This window comes from Manis pentadactyla, chromosome 12 (genome assembly GCF_030020395.1).
Source record: "Manis pentadactyla isolate mManPen7 chromosome 12, mManPen7.hap1, whole genome shotgun sequence".
NCBI lineage: Eukaryota > Metazoa > Chordata > Mammalia > Pholidota > Manidae > Manis > Manis pentadactyla.
Genome location: NC_080030.1, coordinates 1,031,185 through 1,044,367, shown reverse-complemented (window position 1 = coordinate 1,044,367; position 13,183 = coordinate 1,031,185). Strand labels below are relative to the sequence as shown.

General features: G+C 56.5%; 1 protein-coding gene and 1 non-coding gene across 3 annotated transcripts; both read right to left on the bottom strand.

The window, feature by feature from the left end:
* Positions 1-297: 297 nt before the first annotated feature.
* Positions 298-7,957, bottom strand: CNN2 (calponin 2). Of its 2 annotated transcripts, none has more exons than XM_036889978.2 (7): positions 7,801-7,957; positions 4,385-4,506; positions 3,316-3,382; positions 3,079-3,216; positions 2,096-2,212; positions 1,847-1,993; positions 298-1,304 (listed from the first exon to the last, which is right to left on the bottom strand). In XM_036889978.2, the coding sequence occupies exons 1-7, from the start codon at positions 7,861-7,863 to the stop codon at positions 1,029-1,031; spliced, it is 930 nt and encodes a 309-aa protein (XP_036745873.1). In that variant the 5' UTR covers positions 7,864-7,957; the 3' UTR covers positions 298-1,028. The 2 variants fall into 2 exon arrangements, with proteins under 2 accessions (XP_036745873.1, XP_036745874.1); XM_036889979.2 differs by lacking the exon at positions 7,801-7,957 and adding an exon at positions 5,622-5,756.
* Positions 7,958-12,910: 4,953 nt separating this feature from the next.
* On the bottom strand, positions 12,911-13,017 carry LOC118914783 (U6 spliceosomal RNA). The gene has a single exon (XR_005025761.1). It is a non-coding gene; the product is annotated as a U6 spliceosomal RNA (small nuclear RNA).
* Between the last annotated feature and the right edge of the window lie 166 nt (positions 13,018-13,183).

Below are 13,183 nucleotides of genomic sequence, written 5' to 3'. Positions count from 1 at the left end.
TTGGGGGCTTTTGAGTATGAATAGGAGTTTGCCAGGTAGAGACCTCCAGGCTGGAAGGCCTCAAGTGGAAGATGGAGCTGCCTGTCAGAGCTGGTGGAGGAGGTGAAGGCCCCACCCCCTTTCTAAACAGCACCCCGACCTCCTCCCCTACCTCAGGTCCCAGCCTCACACCGTTTCTTCAGTTCACGCTCACCCACGCTCTGGGCCTCAGCGGCTCCCTCTCCCAAGGCAGCAGAGAGGACCAAAGGGCCCTACTGCCCCACCCACCAGGTCCTCTGAGGCCAGCTATCCCAACAGTTTTATTTCCTAAAAAGAGGTTTTTATTGTCTTTGGTCCACAAACAGTATTTCACATTATCTCTTGGTCCTGGGACTCCTGGGTGGAGGCTGGTCCCCAGGAGGGCCTCCAGGGGAGGGTCCCTGTGTGGATGGGGAGTGGGGGTAAAAGTACAGGGCAGGGGATTGGCTTTGCCTCACCCACTTAGAATCTCACTTTCCTGTTTGGGCCTCAGTTTCCTAATTGGCCCCTGGGGGTTGGGGGGCACGATTGGCTATCTGAGGGTGCTAGGGAAATCCAGGCCCTCCACAAGGCCTGACTTCAGGGCTGTGGCGTGACCCCCTCTCAGGAGACCTATTTCCTTCCCAGCATCCTCTTCCACCATCCCCCAACCTTTCCCCTGAAAGAAAAACATTATTTTTCTTTCGTTAAAACTGCCTGAAACTGCTCTGGGTACAGAAACCACACAATGATCAGCAGAGAAAAGGGAAGAGAAGCAGCCGGAAACCATTCGGGGCCCAGTTCCCTGCCTGCCCGGGTTCCTTCTCCCTGCCACAGCTCGGCCCAAAGCCTGTCAGGAAATCTGCTGCCTGGACGCACGCGGGCAGACCCCCCCATGCCAAATGCATCTGGATATGGCCTTCACCCCTTCCCCGCAGACCCTCAGGGGGCGGCACTCAGACATGTAAAAAAAACAAGAGGAAAACAGAAAAACCCGAAAACCCAGACAGGACAATGATGTGGAGAAGACATCAGTAGCCCGCCTCTTCCTGGTAGTAGGGGGCGTATTCCGGGGCCTCCCCTGGGTCTGAGCAGTCCCCGGCAGCCTCCGGGGCCCCATCGGCCACTGGGCCTTGTGGGCAGTACTTGGGGTCATATATCTGCCGGCCCAAGCCAAAGACCTGGCCGCTCTGGTTAGCACCCTGCGTGTAGCCCATCTGCAGGGACATGGAGGAGTTGTCACACTTGTCGGTCCCCAGCTTGGTGTCATAGATGTGCCTCCGGGTCCCAGGAGCCGTCATGCCCACCTGGAGAAGGGGATAGCATTAAGGTGGAAAGAAGAGTGGGGAAACAGGGACCCCAAGAGGGGTAATCCCCCCCAGATTCCCACACTGTTTCCCATCTGTGTCTTTCCACTTGTACGAATTCCTGCAGGTCCTTCCAAGCCCTGCTCGGACACCCTCTCTCTTCTGACCATGCTTAGTTGATCTCCATTACCAGTGACCCTCTCCCTTGGAACCAGGGAGGTCTGGGTCCAGCTCTGCCTGCCAGCCAGGAAGCTCCCCAGGCTGGGGCCCAGGCTGAGGCCTTTGGAGAGCCTGAGTGCCCCGAATGGTCGCATTGGTATGTGCAACGCAGCAGGGAAAGCGAGGACCTCCAGATCTAAAAATACCAGAGCTGTGTGGGCCTCTGGGCAATCCTTTGCGGGAAACTGAGGTGCAGGGTGGGGCAGTCACTCCCCGGAGGTGACCAGTGCATTGAGGTGAGACTGAGAAGGCAGAGTGGTAGGATTCTCAGCAGGAGGCACGCAGGGACAGGGTTTGGTGGGGCAGAGGGACGGTGGGGCTACCTGGCTGGCACACTTGTTGGTGCCCATCTGGAGGCTGATGGTGGAGTGGTCCATGGGTGGCAGGATGTGGTTCTTGGGGTCGTACAGGTGCCTTCTGGTGCCGTAAGCCGTCATGCCCGACTGGCTGGCACACTTGTTGGTGCCCATCTGCAGGGAGGCCGGCGGCAGGGGTCAGGCTGTCCCCCCAAGGCTTCTAGACCCCACCCTGAACTCGAGGGACCACCGGGCTGGGAGGGGCCTGGCGCCCACCTGGAGCCCAATGACACACTGGCCCGCCTTCATGGTGGCGTCATCGAAATTCCGCTCCTGCCTCTCCGAGTACTTGACTCCAATGTCCATGCTGCTCTGTAGCCCCTTTGTCTTGGCCTGGAGGGGAGGGGAGCTGGGCGTATCAGCGAGCGGCAGCCGAGACCCCTGTCCCCTCCACCTTCAACACAACCCCTCAGGTGTCTTGGTTCAACAGGCCCTGATGGCCCCCAGCCTTCCAGTTGTTCAGGCCAAGAATTAGGGGGGGCTGTTCTCACCACCACGCCCCCCACTTTCCAGCACTTCCTTTTCCCCAGTCCCCCAGTCATCCGTCCAGACTGCAGCCGCCATCTCTCGCCTGGATGCCTGCCCCCTGCTTCCACTCTCCATGGGGCAGCCACGGGGGGTGGGGGTCCCCAAAACAGAATTCAGAACAAAGTTCCCTGAAGTGAAAACCCCCTCCTGAAACACGGCCGACCCACCCTGGTCTGAATTAAAGGGTCACTAGATCCAACACATCAGCCTAATTCTTCTTTGAGGCACATCTCACAACTTACAACTTACAATTTATAAAATGTGATCTGAAGGGTAAACCCTAAAAGCAAGCTCTGGGCTCTGGGTGAGAATGACAGGTCCACGGAGGTTCATTTATTGAAATAAATGTCCCCTCCAAGGTGAGATGTCCATAGTCAGAGAAGCCGTGCAATAGCTGGGGGCAGGGAGCACATAGGAAACCTCTGTACCTTCCTCTCAAGTTTACTGTGAACTAAAACTGCTGTAAAATACAAAATCTTCTTTTTTTAATAAAAATGTATTCAATGACTGCTTCCTCTGTCAGACTGTGAGCCCATAAAGGGGTGGACTGTGTCTGTCTTGTTCACCTGGCACATTACGGGTGCTCAGAAATGTTTGCAAAGCAGTCTGTAAGTCTGCATCAACCTCGCTGTGTGGCATTGGGCAGATGGCTACCCCTCTCTGGGCCTCACCTTCCCCGCCAGGGCGAGAAGAGACACCTGCACCTGGGTCATGTTCCCACTCTCAAACAGGTCGTTGGCCTCAAACAGGTCCACAGGGTTCATGCCGTAGCTGACCATGGCCTTGATGAAGTTAGAGAGGTTTTCTAGCTGGGAGGAGGCAAGAGAAAGACGGGGAAGGGACTTCAGTCCACCCACCTCCAGAAAGCATCCTCAGCCCCATCCTCGTCCACCCTGCCAGTCCCTCACCTGGTGCCAATTCTGCATGGAACGGTTGATCTTGGGGACTGAGCCCGGCTTCAGCTTATTCATGAGTCTATAGGGGACACATGGGTTGGGGGTGACAGAGACCTCCATTAGTAGAGGGGAGCCTCAGAGACCCACTCTAATCTTGGCCACACTTTCCCCTCTTGCAATAGAATCTTCACCCATAAAAAAGATGCCAGATTCTGTGATGACTGCCCTTGTACTGTTCACTATGTAACTTATTCACTATGTAAGAATTTGTTCTCCTTGTAAGAACTTGTTTGTTATGCCTCAGAAGATTGGAGACTGACGAAAATTAGGCTTGGGGTGGATTAATGATTGTGCATTGAGCATTGACTCCCCTATACAGAATTTTATTGTCGTTAACAACCATTTGATCAATAAATATGAGAGATGCCCTCAGGAAAAAAAAAAAAAAAAGTACACCCTTACAATGGTAAAATAATAAGTAACCGGGATGTAATGAATATAGTCAAGATATTGTAACAGCTTGGTATGGTGATAGCTGGTACCTAGAAGTGTCATGTATATAAATGTTGAATCACTATGTTGTACACCTGAAACTAATGTAATGTAATACTGTGTGTCAACTACCCTTCAATGAAAAATAATTATCTACAAAAAAAAAAATAAAATAAAAATAAATAAATAAATAAAAGTGAAGATGTGTTGAAAAAAAAAAAAAAAGATGCCAAAGTGACAACAACCAGTGCTGGGAGTATAACCCAGAAACACAGATTCTGAGAGTGAGCCTGGGAATTTCCACAAACATTTTTAATGTGCAAACAACAGAATGTTTGAACTACAGTTGAATAGGATGCAGCAAAGTCAGGCCTCCAGAAGCTTTAGAGGCTCTCACACGAAACGGAGAATGTAAGACAAGGATGCTCACTGCTGGTGATCGTAGACAAAGCAATAACACAAGAAAAAGAAACAAAAGCAAGCAAGACCCGAGACTCGTTAAGGGAAAAGCACACTTCTAATGGTGTGTGGAGCGTGACTTTGTGCAGAGCAACGAGGGCAATGAGCATATGTCAACACGCACACTCACGTGCATAAGATAATTCCATCCTTCAAACCCTTCTGGAAGTCGGGGCCGATAGAGAGGCCCGTGAGTCCCTCGATCCAGCCGCGGAGTTCTTCCTCCTTCTGAGGGTCATATTTGGACAGGAGCTGGAGGAGCAGAGGGCACAGGGTAGGGGTGAGTACACACCTAGCAGCAGCCTCCTGAAGCCCCTGGCAGGGCAGGGCCAGTGGCTCCAAGGTTAGAAAAGACTGAGGGTCCTGGAGGTCCCCACACCACCAGAGCCCACTCTCCCCTTTCCCATTAACAGGGACATTCACAGGCACAGATAAACACCCCACCACAGAGACTGCTCAGCTCTAATCTACTTCTAATGACGGCAAACCCCAGAGGGCAGCCAACCCGCCCCGCAAACCTGCCTCATACCATCACCTCCTGGCTGTCCCTGCATTAGAGATACTAAGCCTTCTCTGTTGCTGTTCTTAAATTGTGATGAGATAGACATTTCAACCATTTTAAAGCCCACAATCCAATGGCATTTAGTGCACTGACAACATTGTACAGCCATCACCTCTAAGTTTCAGAACATTTGCATAACCCCAAAAGGAAGCCCCATTCCCAGCCCCTGGTGCCCTTGAATCCCCTTTCTGTCTGGCTGTGCCTGTTCTGAATGAGTCACAGAAATGGGGTCACACCCTGTGTGGCCCTATTTTCCTTCTAGCTTTTACCTCCACTTTCTGTCACTTGATGTACCTCCTTGCTTGTGGTCCAGCACCCCCTGGCTTTGCCAACCAGCTCGGCGCTGGCTCTGCTGTTGCTGGTGGTAGGATGAAGATGCTCAGGGCCCCCCATTGGTGCACAGCCACTGCCTTTGAGCACACACACACACACACCCTGTTCCCTGTGGCAGCAACTCAGAGCACCATGGGTCAAGGAATGGGGCCCAGGGACACCCCAGGAGGTCAGGAGATCCAGGCTGGTGTGTGGGCAGACAAGGTCAGCCCCAAGCGGCCCCCTGGCCGGGGGTGGGGGGTTGTCCAGCCCGTTCCTCACCAGATTGTTCCACTTGGTGGATTTGCTGCTCCAGACCCCCTGTGCACCTGTGCTCGCACAGACCACCACCCTGGAAGCCCTTTCTCACCCACCCCCTACAGGGGGCTGGCCCCCAGAGCTGTCCTTGATAGACCCAATCCCTACTCTCAGCTCTGCCCCCAGCCCACTCCCCGTGACTGCGGGCAGTTCGCTCTCCTGTGCCTTAGCTTACCCATCTACGTTTGGAATCGTTTGCGTAAGGGTCTCCTGCACTGGGCCCCTGCTTCCCCATTCCTGCACTTAAGCCCCGAGATATGGGATTAGGGCTGAGCCTCTGGAGTGCAGGGGAGACAAAGGCAGGGAGGCTGGCCTGCTAACCCTATCCACCCGGGCCACCCCCTCAGCCTCCCACGGCCTCCCAGTTCCCACAGCCCTGGGGAGCTGCCCTGTGCAATGAGAATGGGGTGGGGGGCATGTCCTGACACACCTGTCCAGCTGGGCCCCATCCCTGAGGGCTCTCGGGGCCAGGGTGGGTGGAGGTGGCCAGGGTACTGGGCAGAGGGTGCCTGGGCCAGCCCGGCTGGGCCCCACCCGCAGCTGCGTTCCTCCCCCGAAGCCCAGCTGGCCTTCAGCACATTCCTGTTCACCGCAAACCGTCAGGAATGCAGCCACCGCCTCCCTGCTAAATCGGGACCAGCTGTTCCCCGTGGTCTAGACCCCCCAGCCGGCTGTGAGCAGAGCAGCCGCCGCTGCTCAGAGAGGCAAACTGGACACCAGCCTGCCCCTGCGCCGTCCAGCTGGGGGCGAACTAAGCCCCAGGGGGGTCCAGGCAGGAAGGTCTCCAGGTGTCCCTCCTCTTAGGCAGCTGGTTAAGTGGACGGGATGTGGGCTTGAAGCCAGAGGAAGCTGGTTTCCAGTTCAGGTGTGGCCCCTGAGGGACCTTGGCAAGCTGGTGGGGCCCCGCCCACTCTCCAGACCTGCAACTGAGGGCTGGTTTCGGGGAGCCCTCTGACTTCATCCCTGAAGAACAGGTGTCAACCTGCCCTCATGCCGCTCCATCTCTGGACACACCCTCCCGCCAGCCCTGCTGGGGTGCCACACCCTCACCCACTTCCTAGGCCCCAGGGAGGCGCTGGAGCTGCCCCTGAAGACCTGTGGCCACCAGGCACTGGACGGAGCACGTCTAGGGACCAGTCCTAACTCTGCCACTCCAAGGCTGTGCGGCTTAGGGCATCTCGAACTGTGTCTCTGAGCCCCGTGTGCAAACCGGAGCTCACAGGCAGGGCGGCATGCTGCAAGGTTCCCAGGTGGCATGCAAACGGTCAGCTCGTGGGATGACTGCGCGGGTGGATGGGGCCTGGGGATAGTGCGTTATGGGGGTCTGGAGCTTGCCCAGTGACCATGCTCCGTCCCTTAGATCCTCACTCCTTGGCCTCCCCTTCCATCAAACAGGCCGGAGGGAGGCTCCACGGAGCTCCCGGGAGGCCATGAACAAATTCCCTGGTCAGAGGGGGCAGGTGCCTGTTGGAGGCTGGCAGGGCTGTGCCCTCAGTGTGCCCGGGCAGGCCCCCTGTGGCCACTGACTGTGGGGCCACATTTCCAGGTGCCTGGTGGGAAGGTGCTGGGGGTGGGCAAGGACAACAAAGCCCCCTCCCACCGGGAGGGCCTTGAGTGTCAGACCAGATCTCCCCTAGGTCTGGGATCACACCCCTGCTCCCCCTTCCCTAGGATGGACCCTGCACCCGGTTGTGTGGCCCTCCGGAAGTGCCTGGCCCTCTCTGAGCCAGAAGCACAAGGGCTTTCCTTAAAAAGTGTCTCGCTCACCCTCCTGCCCTGAGTTCTAGGTCACAAAACCCACACATGCTAGGGTCACATTCAGGGGACCCCACGCGTGCTGTGAACCCCCTTGCTATCCCTTTGTCACACGGGGACAGTGTGGAAGGAACAGCTGGGGCAGCCCCCTCAGCTCCAACTTCCCCCTAGTGCCCCCCTCCCCAGGTGTAAGAGGTGGGGAAATTCCTGGGGGGCCCCACCCTTCTCCAAGCAGCCGCCGGCCCCGCCCTCTCCTCCTCCCTAAACTGAAGTGGCCCCAAAAGGAGAAGTGTGGCCGGGGGATGAGGAGGGCGCTGCTGGGGTCCCCTCGGACCCTCGGGGCGCTCTCTACCTGGCCGCGCTGGAGGCCTCCAGGGCTGTGGGGCTGCGAGCGGGGCTGGAGGCTTCAGATAGGGGAGCAGGTCTGCGGGAGGAGTCATGCCCCCACCACCGCTGGATGCCGGGGATGCCGGCCCGCAGACCTCTCTGCCCCCAGAGGTGAGGGGCGCCCCCAGACCGCCCGGACGTTGGGAGGAGGGTGCCCCTCTACGCAGGACTCAGAGCGCTGCCCCGGGACGTTGGGGAGGCCCGCCGCTCACCCGGTTCTTGACTTCGGCCGACAGCCCATACGAGGGCCCCTTGTTGAACTGCGTGGAGCTCATGGCCGGCGCGCGGACGGAGGCCGACCGACTGGCTGGCGGTCTGGAGGGACCGCGGCCCGGCGCCCCGCCCCCGCCGCTGATTGGCCCCCAGCGCGCTTGTCCTTATAAGGCCGGGATGCTGCATTCCTGCGGCCGCCCACTTCCTGAGCCCCTCGGCGTCCCGCCCCCGCCCAGCGCGGCACCCCAACACCTGCGAGCCGGAGGGAGACTGAGGCAGGGAGGGGCAGGGGCTCTGCACCGCCGAGACTCGGCGTCCAGCCCTCTGCCTGCTCGCAGCCCCCAGGCGGCTCCCTGTCCCTGGCTGGGTCTGTCTACCCTTCAGCAGGGTTTTGGGAGGGGGGGAATCACTGGGCGGGACCCTCTCCCTGGAGCACGAATGAGAGCCCCTTTCTGCCACTTAGAGGCCGCTCCCAGCCTGCTTCCTCCTGGGAACGCCCATACGTGGGTGGTGGGCAGAACTAGGGCAGTCTCCTCAGAGCAGGGGGCCATTGGAACTGGGGCTTTGATGGACGAGTAGGAGTTTGTCAGTCCAAACGAGATTAGAGTTCCTGGCAGAATAAAAGGTGCAAGGACGTGGAGGGGCTGTCAGTGGCTGAAAGTATGTGGAGCTCAACCAGACTGGGGAAGGGACGGATGAGAAAGGGCCTTGAATTCTGAGGCATAACGGGGGAGGAGTGGAACAGCGGAGAGCTGAAGTCAGGAGCAGCCCTGGGGGAAGCACCAAGGATGCCAAGGCCTGGCACACAGTTGGCATTTAATAAATATGTGGTGTCTGCTTGTACAAAGCCAGGCACAGACCCCTCTGCCTTGTGTGAGCAAGTGCCAGACAGAAAAAGGGGCCTGTGGTGGAGGAAACTGGAGGGACAGTCGTGACTCCACTGGAGGGGTCAAGGAAAGCTGCAGGTAAGAGGGAGTGTGGGAGATGGGGTTTTGAAACATGAATAGGAGTTTGACACATTTGACAGGGGCCTAGTGGGACTCTGTGAAGGCGCAGAGATGACTCACCCCTCCCCTTTCTTGGGGAGCACTCCCCTGGCACCATATATTCTCTGCATGTCTGTTTAGCCCTTCTCTGCCTGTCATTCTGCCATTCCACCCTTTCTTCAGGGCTCAGGTCCTAGCTCGTTGGTCCTGGATGAGTCCCTTCACATCTTGGTTTCAGTTTCCTCATCTGTGAAGTGGGGACCCATGGACGGTCAACAATGAGACAGTGGGGCTCTGAGTGTGGAAACCTGGTAGGGGTGCAGGGGGTTTAGATGGACCCCCTACAGTGTATGGGGACCCATGGGACCCAGGGCACTGTGGAGTTTGGCAGCAGTTGGGGGACTCCAGCTTCTGGTGTCAGTGGCTGCTAGTAACATGCCATGGTCTCCTTGTCATACCCCAGCTCTGGTGCTCATCCTGGGGGCGCCACCACGACTCCCAGGGAACACTGCCCTGAGCTGGGGGTCTCTGGGACACCGAAGTCCCATATGACACCTGCCCACAGCCCTGTGTTGACCTGTGCCTATCCAAGCAGATCTTGGGCAGTGGCCTCCTGTGTTCCAGGGTGCTAGGTCCCAACCCAGCATGTCCAGCATGCTGGGCAGGGCAGCAGACTTAGCCAGGACTGTTCCAAACCTGAGGACCACCCAGCCACAGGCCACCTGGGCAAGCCCCACAATGCCTCCAAGCCTCAGCCTCCCACCTGTGAAATGGGCCCAGGTGTCTATAGTTATCAGGTGCCCAGAAAAACACCTGGGATGTTGTAAGGGCCACGTAAGTGCTTGTTGATTAAAATGCTAGCATTTTGACCAGTGCTAGCTGATGGGATGTAGATAAACGTTCTGCTCGGACACCACCAGCCTCTGCAGCCACTGGCCCCAGGGCTGCAAGTACAGGACGCGTGGCTGGTGCGGTAGAGCGGGTGAAGGTTTCAGTTTGATTTTAACTAATCTTGATTTAAAACCAGAAGCCGACATTGGACGCAGTGTTCTGAAAATGTTTGAAACAACTTGGGAAAGTGTGCGTTTTCCTCTCCATGTAAGTTTTATGCCATCTAGTTGCAGATGGGTGTTTCCCAGGAAGCCTTAGTGTCCAAATGGACACGTGTTGGGAGTGGGAGACACCGGATTTCAAAGACTTGGTACAGAAAGAGGTGTAAAATACCTCGGGAATAAAGTTTCATACTGATTTCATGTTGACATGATAATATTTGAGATGTTATGTGAAGCATTACTAAACCTGTGGGCCAAATCTAGACACACTGCCTATAAATAATAAATGGGTAATTTTTGTGAGCTCAGAGTGATTTTTACATCTTTAAATGATTGAAAAGAATTAAAAGAATACTGTTCCACAACACATAGAAATCAGATTACATTCAAATCTGTTTTATTGGCACCCAGCTGTACCCGTTCGCTAGAGTCTTCCCAGAAGCCAAGAAATCCAGACTTGGACATCCCAGAATTTGAAATCCTGGGAAGCTCAGAATATTATATTTCCAGAGTTCTGCCTGGGGAATTACATCTCTCTGTATAGTTCTACCACCTCGGCACCCCCACCCCAGGACCTGGGTTCAAATCCCAACTCCCTACCTGGCTGTGTGACCTCACGCCTGACCTCCCCGTGCCTCTGCGCCCTGATCTGTAGGGTTCTCACTGCCCTTGGGATTGCCATTGGGGTGAAATGTGTTAGTAAGTGCAAAGCTGTCTGAACAGCACAGGGTAACCAGAGATAAGGGTTGCTGAGTCAACACATGTCAAAATCTTAGGAATTTTGGCCTCAGCCGGGAACCTGGCAGGGAGGTCTGGGCCTCTGCTGCTGCTCTCCACCCTTGACCCCTGGCACTCATTGACCACCGGGGAGACTGGGGGGGATGTGGAATGGTGCAGGGCTGGTTGGGGGGCACCTCCAGGCACTCTGGGATGGGACCTTGGTGATGCCCAGGGGACAGGTGCCACAGCTGGAGGACCTGGAGTTGCCGGGGACCCCTGAACCTCAGCCTAGGGTGCTGGGGGGGGGTTGTGCCCTTGGGGTCTTGGTAGTTGGGCACAGGGGCTGCAGGTGTGATGAAGTTCCCATGGTCCCTTCCTGGCAGCCACCTCTGGGCAATATCCTGACCCTGTCCCCATAGTGTCAGAGCAGGAGACCCCCAGACTGGGCCCCCTATGTGGGACTTTGGTACCTCCTTGGGGGCAGGGGTGCTCAGCAAATAGTCATCTCAGCCTTGCTTGCTCCTGCTGCTTCCTGACCAGAACCTGCAGGCGGGCGGAGCAGGCGCAGCTCAGAACAATGCAGCAATAGCAACAGTGACCTCTCGGGGGTCTGTCAGCCCTGGTCAGGAACGGCCTCACTTAATGTTCGTAGGGCCTTTGCCTGGCTGTGCCCTCTGCCCACTCTGCCCGCTCTGCCCGCCCTGTTTCTGGCCCCCACTCCAGGGTCACTTCTCAGTGAGCCGCCTGGAGCCAGTACCTGACTCTCTGCCGGTCCCAGCCCTGGCTCCCTGCCCCAGTGCCACGGGGCACACCCCAGACGAGTAACATGACGCCCACAGCATTCCCCCAAACCCAGCCCAGCCTCTACTGTCCCAGGCTGTCCCTAGAAGGGCAGGCATGGCGGTTGGCCCTTCTCACTCACTTTGGTTTAAGCTTAAAACTTATGAGCCCCACATATTCTGCAACGTGGGAGTCAGCTCTAGACCGCACTGCCCAATGGCAGCTGCTGGCCTCGAGGCTATTTCACTATGTCACTTTAATAAAAATAAATTAACAACACTCCACTTCTCAGCCTCACTGGCCACATTCACGTGCTCAGGAGCCTGTTGTGTCTATTGTGTTGGCCCTCCCTGGACATATCAGGGGCCCACGGACACTCCCAACAGTAAGGCTGGATTTACTCCCCAGGTCAACGGGACACTGCCTGGCCTTTCCGCTGGAATGATCTTTTTTTCTCTCCCTTTGCAACTAACTACGACCTAGGGGGGTGATCCATAATCATTTCAAAAGTGTGCGTTTATTGAGTACCTACTGTATGCCAGGCCATGTGCGGGGTGCCCTAGAAACAGGAAGAGAATAACAGCGTCCTGGTGGTGGTAGAGCAGGGTCAGGCCGGTCTGCCCAACTCCGGGGCGTGGGACTCCAGGATTGTGAAATCCATCAGGTAGATCTGGAAGGGTCTCTCAGCCTGCAAGGTCACAGCTAAAAAGCCTTCTTTCTCTCTCCCTGACCATCCAATCCAGTTCAGAACAGACCCCACCCCAATACCCAGGCCCCGGTCTTCTCAGAGGCCTAGGTGTCTGCACCCCTCACAGACAGATGCTCACTATCAGGAACCAGAGCGGACATCAGCCTGGCTGTTTGCCAGTCTTCCTGTGGTCCCTGAGCTCTGCGAGGGTAGGGACCCCTCTTGGACTGACCGGTGCAGAGTCCCCAACACCCAGCATAAGCCCTGGGACACTGTCAGCTCCTGTCCCTGGACCTGTTTGCAGCAGGACTGGGTGTCCATTGTCCTTCTCTGGGGATGCCGCCCTCCCCATGCGGCCTGACCCTTTTTCTGGCCCTTCCAAGCTTCCTGCTGTGGCCAACCCCTGCCCTGCTTTGGAGCGTGGGGTGAAAGCATCTGCCATACAGTAGGCACTCAATAAACGTTGGGTCCTATCACTTCCTTGGCTGCAAGGACGCGCCTAAGCAGATGACGGTGGGAGGGAGGGAGTATGAGATCTGGAAGACAAGGAGCAAAGAAGGAATCCGTCAGCCTGAACGACCCGGGCCACTAAGGGAAAGGCCAGGAGTTTGCTGGAGGAGTCACCGCTGGTAGAAGCACAGGCTGAGAGGAAAGAAACACGCCGCCCCGCCCTCAAAACTACACTTCCCTCTGGAGCAGGTATCAGGCGCTCTACAGACTCCCCTGACCTGCGTGGCTGCACAGTTGCGGGATAGCGGCAGGGGGCGGGGCATCCTGCGCGTGGGCGGAGACGCAGGGAGGTGCGACCAATCGTCGGCCTCCGTGATCAGAGGGCGGTGAAGCACGCTAGGTCCTCTGAAGGCAGGGAGCTTGGCCAGGACCGAAAAATATGGAACGCTTCACGAATTTGCGTGTCATCCTTGCGCAGGGGCCATGCTAATCTTCTCTGTATCGTTCCAATTTTAGTATATGTGCTGCCGAAGCGAGCACGATTCAAAAAGCTCTTAGCAGACATATTTGAAGGTCTCGAGTAGAATCACTTTACAATTAAGCCCACTCGGAGAAATTTGATATTTAACATGGTTGCCTAGAAAGCCATGCAAATAAACAGCTCCTACCATCACGCTTACTGTGTCTGTCTGTCATCACACTAAAA